The sequence below is a fragment of the Lathamus discolor genome, chromosome 3 (genome assembly GCF_037157495.1).
Source record: "Lathamus discolor isolate bLatDis1 chromosome 3, bLatDis1.hap1, whole genome shotgun sequence".
Taxonomy (NCBI): domain Eukaryota; kingdom Metazoa; phylum Chordata; class Aves; order Psittaciformes; family Psittacidae; genus Lathamus; species Lathamus discolor.
The window spans coordinates 55,918,413-55,925,627 of record NC_088886.1 but is presented as its reverse complement, the minus strand read 5'-3'; the positions used below and the strand labels follow the sequence as shown (position 1 = coordinate 55,925,627).

Genomic DNA, 7,215 nt, shown 5'->3' with positions numbered 1-7,215 from the left:
GACCCTTCTCATCCTTCCGATTACCTTTCTGAAGCATGAACGTGGTATAAAATCACACATCAGAAAATTCACTATAATTATTTTGCAATGCCATCAGCACAGATCCATCACGGAGGAAACCCAGTAGTGGAATGCTCCTCGCAGCCACATGAGCGGCCAGTCCCGTCCCGCCTGAGTGACAGCTTTGGTAATTAAGTGATTGTAGAGACCTCCCCAACTGTTCTAACAACCTTGTCAGGGCCTGTCTGCGGACAGAACAAGCTGAAATCAATGTGCTTTCTGCTCCCTGAGCATTTCTGATCATGTCCTCAGCCTGCATCGCGGGAAACATTTGACAAAAGAAAAACAGTAGCACTAAACGTTAAGATTAATTTTTTTGAGCAGAAAGTTAACTTTCTTCGCCTTTTTTTATATTCCTCCCCCCCCCCTTTTTTTTCTTTATTTTTTCAGTTCCTTCCCCTTCTTAAGGACAGAAAGGCGAAGGGTAGCGCAGAGCAGCTGCCCCGACGCGGCGAGGTTGCCGGGGACGATCGGGCCAACTCCGCGTTCGCTCCGCACCCGGCTCCGCGCCGTTTTGTTCCCGCTGAGAATCGTTCTGTAGCGCCTCTTGCAACGGCCCCAATTACTCCGAGGTACAATATATTTTCGCCCGGATTAGACGGCGAGTCTGTTGGCACAGTGTAAATGTCAAGCAGCAGCTTTTAATAAAGGGATGTTCAGACTGTTAAATTTCACAGTACAACGGGCTCGGCCCCTCCCGGCCCCCTTCGCCCCCCCTTCCCTCAGCGCTGCGAGGCTGCCACTGAGCCAGCACGGCTGCGCACCGAAACACGGCTGGGGAGAAACCCCTCCAGGGCTGGGGTGCTGCGCCCTGCCTGCCCCAAGCTGCCCTGCCGAGAGGGTCCCCCTCTGTGGGACTGGACCCCGCTAGCCGCTATTCGGGGCCGGTCCGTGATGCCTCGGCAGGGGCTGCCCCCCGGAGAAGGGACCAGCATCCCTCGGCCCTGCACATGATACCCCGTCCCTGTTGCTAGCTGCCCTCAGCCTGCACCGGGCCATTGATTACTGCTCAAAGTGCCATTGTAATTAGCTGCCTGTTAATTAACGAGATAGGCTCCGGCTGACTCCTCTGAATGGCACCTTCGCTCATCGCTTTGATTCGGTTATTGCTGATTTATTGGGGGGGCTCCGTGGTTTTGCCCGCAGGCAGACGGGTGGGGTGGGATGAGAAAGGGGGGGGGGGTGTCACCCAGCAGGGGGCTGCGAGAACACAGGGCTGTACTGTCCCACATCCACCCCCTGCCTCAAAAAGTGCAAGGGGGGTCCCCTCTGCCCTACGCGCCCGCGTAAGGTGCCCGTAGGAGGTGGAAAAGAAGGCCTTTTGCGTGCGGTGCCCCCGAGTAGAGCTGAGGCCGAGGCTAGCGGCGCACCGGGCCTCGGAGTTGCTGCCCCGGGCGGGCCTCGCCGCTGTTTTCCTCCAGAATATTTCTGCACAATGGAGTCGAGGATTAAAAAAATAAGAGGAAGGAAATGAAAGGTGTTCACTCTTCAGGAGCATGACTTTAAGCCCTAAATCCCGATTCCGGGGGGAAGTGCATTGTGAGTTAAAGGATTATGCTAGTGTAACATATTACCCTGGATCCCGCATTCCCCTAGGGATAATTAGGACATACTTTGGTAAATTGCAAACCAAGACAGCAGGATAAATACGGCGGCTGCGGGCTGCTCCCCTGCTGCAGGGAACCTGTCTGGGCATTTGCGGACAGTTAAATTGTTGGGGATCTTTTCCCTTTCTCCCGATCTTTCACTTTGCTCCCCAGTTTTCCACCTTCATTTCCTCTCTTTGTTCCTTCAAGCGCCCCGATCTGTAGAGAGGTCACTCCGCCGTGCCGCTAACCCCGCTCACACCGGGGCAGCGGGGCCCGAGCAGCCTCCGGCCCCGTCAGCGCAGGGCGCCCGTCGAGGACAACGGGGGTGGCCGCTACCGCCGCCCAGCGGACACGGGTGGTCCTGCCGGCCCCGCTCCCTCACCGGCCTCCGGGCGCAGCACTGGTGCTTCAAGCTCCGGTGCAAACCGTACGCCTGGCTGCCCCCGGCTGCCCGCGGGGAGGCGGGAGGCGATGCGGGGCCTTAGGGGCGGATGCTCGGCAGCAGCGGGCTGTTCGTGGGCAGGGTTTCCTGCCGTCCAAAAACTTCTTCTGAAGTGTGGAAGTGGGGCGGGAGCTGCCCAGCGAGGGCCCGTGCGCTTCGGATGTGACACCGGTGACAGGTGAATTCCACGGAAGGCCAGGTGGTTTCTAGGCTTCTCGTCCCACACCTCTGCCCCAGGGCTGCGGCGTCTCACTTCAGACCCAACCTCCCGCAACGAGTTACCGGCTCGCCGCTGTCCCCCGCAACCTTTGTGCTCCTCACGGGTTTCCCGCACCCCTCTGTAGCTCTGGCCAGGACGTCTTTCCCGGGAGAACAGCGGTGGAAAACGGGCTGGAGGTCTGAACAGGGGTGGGCTTGGCATTCCCTACGGGGTAGGCAGGACGACGAGGTGGTTAGGAGGGACACTCTGTGTCCTCTATCTCCCCGCTCCTCTCTCCAGGCCGGCAGCGGGCTCCCATCACCGGGGCAACCGTTGTATGCGGGGCGGGGATGCCAGCTGCCCCACACCTAAGGCATCATCACCTAGTGCTGTCACTGGATGCCAGCACCCCATAAATCTCCCTAGATATTACCCTACTCTAATCCCTCCCTGCGCCCCCATTGCCCTGCCCTGTCCCTCCGCGCCCGCTAGGTTTGGGGCTGCAGCTGCTGGTTTTGCAGCTGATCGGGTCCCGGTGCTGCTGGCGATGCTGGCAGGGGAAACGTCGGGGTGGGCTTCATAGGGGGCTGGAAGTGGTAATTCCTACTAAAATAGAACCGGGAGATCTCTAAATCATTCATGCCACCTTTATAATTACTCTGCTAATTAGCTTGACACGCCACTTCATAGGATTAATACGACGTCTTGTCACTGGCACTTCCCATTACCCTGACATTCAGCCGGGGACCCGGCCAGGCGGGTGTTCTCAGGGGCAGAGGGATCCGAGCCGGAGACCGGGGAACCGGGGTCCGACGGGGCTGCGGCGGCGGCGGGGACGGGCGCGGGAGAGGGAGGGCGCGCCCGTCCCCCCTCCCGCGCCCGTCCCCGCTGCTGATTGGCTGCCTCCCGCGCTGCGTCAGCCCCCGCTCGGCCTTCCGCCAATGGAGGCGGGCAGCGGCGGCGGCGGCAAAAGCCCGGGGTAATAATAAACGTCGGGGGGGGGGGGGTCGCGGCGGCCGTGACGTCACGGGGGGAGTCGCCGCTGCCGAGAGGAGCTCGGTGGGCACGGGCGGGCGCGCCGCAGTGGCCGGTGTCCGCCCCGCTCCGCGCCCGCAACTTCCCGCAACAAAGTTGGGTAGCGGCGGAGCGGCCCGGCCCGGCCCGGCCCGGCCCGGCGGCGATGTGGTGCTCGGCGGGGGCCCCGCGTTAGTGGCCGCCCGTGCGCGGGTTGGGGTGACCCACGCTCCCCCCTCCACTCCACTTCCCCTCCAAGTCGGTGTGACCCCCGCGGCCGCCCGCCGGGTATGCCGGCGCGGCGCTAAGCGGTCCGCCATGGAAGGGCCGAGCGGGTCCAGCTTCGGGATAGACACGATCCTGTCGGGCGGCAGCACCGGCAGCCCCGGAGTCATGAACGGAGACTTTCGCCCCCACGGCGACGGCCGGCCGGCGGATTTTAGGAGCCAGGCCACGCCGTCCCCCTGCTCGGAGATCGACACCGTGGGGACGGCGCCCTCGTCGCCCATCTCGGTGAGCATGGACCACCCAGAGCCGCACCTGGGGGTGGCGGAGAGCCTCCCGCCGCCGCCGCCGCCGCACCACCTCCACCTCGGTCCGCACCCGCCGCCGCCGCCGCCGAGTTTGCAGCCGTCTCCCCCGCAGCCGCCGCCTCCGCAGTTGGGCTCGGCCAGCACCGGCCCCAGGACTTCCACCTCTTCTTTTTTAATTAAGGACATTTTGGGGGACAGCAAACCCTTGGCGGCGTGTGCACCTTACAGTACCAGCGTCCCCTCTCCCCATCACACCCCCAAGCAGGAGGGCAGCGCGGCCCCGGAGAGCTTCAGGCCCAAACTCGAGCAGGAAGACGGCAAAGCCAAGCTCGACAAGCGCGACGACACGCAGGGCGACATCAAATGCCACGGTGAGTACGGCCCGGCTCAGCACTGCGCCGCCTCGGCGGACCTTAAAACCCGGGCCGCGGTACTCGGCGCATCGGCGAAACGAAAATCGGGGGAAATGTGCGGTGGGAGCTCTCGCTCCACCGGGGCTGGTCGGTGATCCTCGCTACCACGGGTTTGAGATCGGTAGGAAATGAAATCGCGATTTTTTCCACCCCTCTCCTCTCTGTAGGCCTTTCCTCTCTTTTTTGATTTAACTTCCCTGTTTTTAAGGGAATAGCCGGAGCAGTGGAAACCAGAATGTATTTATTTTTAATGCAAACGCGCATAAATGATTCTCTGGCTTTCTAAGAACCGGCGGCTCAGCTGCAGTTACTGCCTTCAGCCTTTCCATTTCTGCTCGTTCGATCTAAAATAAAAATATGGGGGGAAAAAAATCTCACTTCGCCAACAGCAAATAAAAGAAAAAAATCTTTTCATTAAAAATAGAAGAATTAGAACACAGTCGGCCCGCGATGGGCAAGGGAAGGTTGGAGGGCTTTGTGCGTTTTGCAAAACACCCGGCTTTTCCCAGCGCTGGGATGCAGGGTTTAATTTCTCCATCTTTTATTCTTTTTTCTAATTATGGGTTTCGTGCTGATGGGGAAGCTCCCGCCGTGCGGGGCTCGTAAATGGAAATAGCGATGTGTGTATGGGGAAAGGAAAAGGAAGGAAGGAAAAGAGTGAGGAAAGGCAAGGCGAGAGACAGCTGTTTCCCCGTCGAGCTGCCCTCCTCTCGGGCAGCTTGGGTCAGCGGCAGACGACGGGACACATTTCTCTCATTTTGCCCCACTGAGATATTTTTGCCGTGCTGAAGAGCAGCGAGACGCCCGGGCGCGCTACTCATTTTGCGCTTTCAGCATTAGCATAAGAGTGCCCAAACCAGATGTACAGTCTGGTCTGGCCATTTTTGCGTTCACCAACCTCCCCAGTGGGTCAATTAGGCAGATTATTGTTCTTCCTGCGGGGAAGATCAAGGAGCGCCACAAACCCGGGCCCGAAAGGAGCCGGATTGACATATTGATTTCCCGGTATTTCGGGCCAGGGGGAAGAGGGCGAGAAAATAACGAAAGCCGTGTAGTTGGAGAGCGGAGAGGGGAAATCCCGCCATCCCCTGGACGGGCTCGCCGCCGCTTTCCCCCCTCACCACGCTGTATTTGACCATTACCCTCCATGTCCCGGAGGAGCCCCCAGGGAATAGGGCGGCGGGGCCCGGTAGCCACGGCGGGGCGGGGGGCCTAGCCGGTGTCCCGCCGGCGCTCACCACTCCTCGGCTCGCTCGCAGGGACAAAGGAGGAGGGCGACCGGGAGATCAGCAGCAGCCGGGACAGCCCGCCGGTGCGGGCCAAGAAGCCGCGGAAGGCGCGGACCGCTTTCTCCGACCACCAGCTCAACCAGCTGGAGCGCAGCTTCGAGCGGCAGAAATACCTGAGCGTGCAGGACCGTATGGACCTGGCGGCCGCCCTCAACCTCACCGACACGCAGGTGAAAACCTGGTACCAGAACCGGAGGTAAGGCGGGCCCCGGCGGGGCGCTGCGCGGCCCGGGGCATTCCTGGAGAGCCGTTGTGGGGCCGCTCCTGCTCACGGGAAGGATGCGGAAAGAGCCGGGCGGCTGCCCCGCGCCCTCCCCGGCGACGGGCTGGGGGGTCCGGCCTCTGTCACTGCTGCCGTAATTTTCTGTCTCATTACATACGGTTGCAGCCACCCTAATTCTGTCGCAAACCATTAGTGTCAGCGCGATGCGATCTAACCGTGTGCCGTGCTTATTAATTTGGCCGGAGTCGCCGTGTGCATGTGGCGAGGGTGCGGGGGGTGGGAGGCGGGCACGGCCGGGGGCTGAGGAGGTCAGGGGAGGGGGCTCGCCGTTCGTGGACCCCCGCGGACCTTGGCCGGATGCCCCGTCGCGGCGCCCGCCCTGCAGCCGGCTCTTGTTCCCCCCGGCAGGACGAAGTGGAAGCGGCAGACGGCGGTGGGCCTAGAGTTGCTGGCCGAGGCCGGGAACTACTCGGCCCTGCAGAGGATGTTCCCCTCGCCCTATTTCTACCACCCTAGCCTGCTGGGCAGCATGGACAGCACGACGGCGGCAGCGGCAGCCGCGGCCATGTACAGCAGCATGTACCGGACTCCCCCCGCGCCGCACCCCCAGCTCCAGCGGCCGCTGGTGCCGCGGGTGCTGATCCACGGGCTGGGGCCCGGCGGGCAGCCGGCCCTCAACCCCCTGGCTAACCCCATGCCCGGCACCCCGCACCCCCGGTGAAGCGGCACCGCGATCCCCGCAACAAGCCCTTCCCCTCCCCGTCCCCGAACAAGCCCCAGCACCGCAGAGGAGGAAGCGAGGGGAAGCCGAGGGGCAGGAGCTTCTGCAGGCAGCCACCGGCCACCGAGGGAGGCGATCATTCAGAGCCAGGGACTCTTGAACCGTGAACCCAGAGCCGAGCCCGTAAGTGAACGACCACACGCGGGGGAAGGCGGGCAGAGCTGCGGGGCGACCCGCCGACCACGGCTCCTGCGGAGCAGGACTTGGAGCTCGGAGAAAGAGAGGGACAGAGGGGGAGGAGGAGATAGGAGCAAGAGGAAAGGGAGAGGGAGCCCGACCCCGCCGGAGAGACTAAACGGCTGCGGAGGACGGAGGGAATGAGAACGGCTCGACCCCCGCCCGGCGGAGAAGACCGGGGGAACGGAGAACTTTGCACTGATTTTTCTCATGACCTTTTATTTTTCTTTCTTTTTTTTTTTTTCTTATTGAAAAGTGGCATGCTCCCTAATGCGAACAGAATTGTACAGACCGAGTGCTGAGTGCTATATCATATTTATTATATGTCGTCCAAAAAAAAAAAAAAAAAGGAGGAAAAAAAAAAAATCACTTCTATACGTTAGTTTAAACGAACGAACGTGATTCTCCCCTCTCCCTTTTCATGTCTTTTTTGATTCAGTAAAATAAATGCTTAGATGACAAAAATATAGATTTTTTTTTTGTTGTGACTAAAAA

At 60.8% G+C, this 7,215-nt stretch overlaps 1 protein-coding gene across 1 annotated transcript; it reads left to right on the top strand.

The window, feature by feature from the left end:
* The first annotated feature begins 3,622 nt into the window (after window positions 1-3,622).
* On the top strand, window positions 3,623-6,483 carry BARHL2 (BarH like homeobox 2). The gene is made up of 3 exons (XM_065672692.1): window positions 3,623-4,208; window positions 5,510-5,735; window positions 6,171-6,483. Exons 1-3 carry the CDS (start codon window positions 3,623-3,625, stop codon window positions 6,481-6,483), a joined length of 1,125 nt encoding a protein of 374 aa, XP_065528764.1.
* The last annotated feature ends 732 nt before the right edge of the window (window positions 6,484-7,215 follow it).

Coding starts and splice junctions, on each gene's coding strand:
- BARHL2 (XM_065672692.1), top strand. CDS start 3,623: ATGGAAGGGCCGAGCGGGTCCAGCTTCGGGATAGACACGATCCTGTCG. Junction 4,209..5,509: donor GGGCGACATCAAATGCCACG/GTGAGTACGGCC, acceptor GCTCGCTCGCAG/GGACAAAGGAGGAGGGCGAC. Junction 5,736..6,170: donor ACCTGGTACCAGAACCGGAG/GTAAGGCGGGCC, acceptor TCCCCCCGGCAG/GACGAAGTGGAAGCGGCAGA.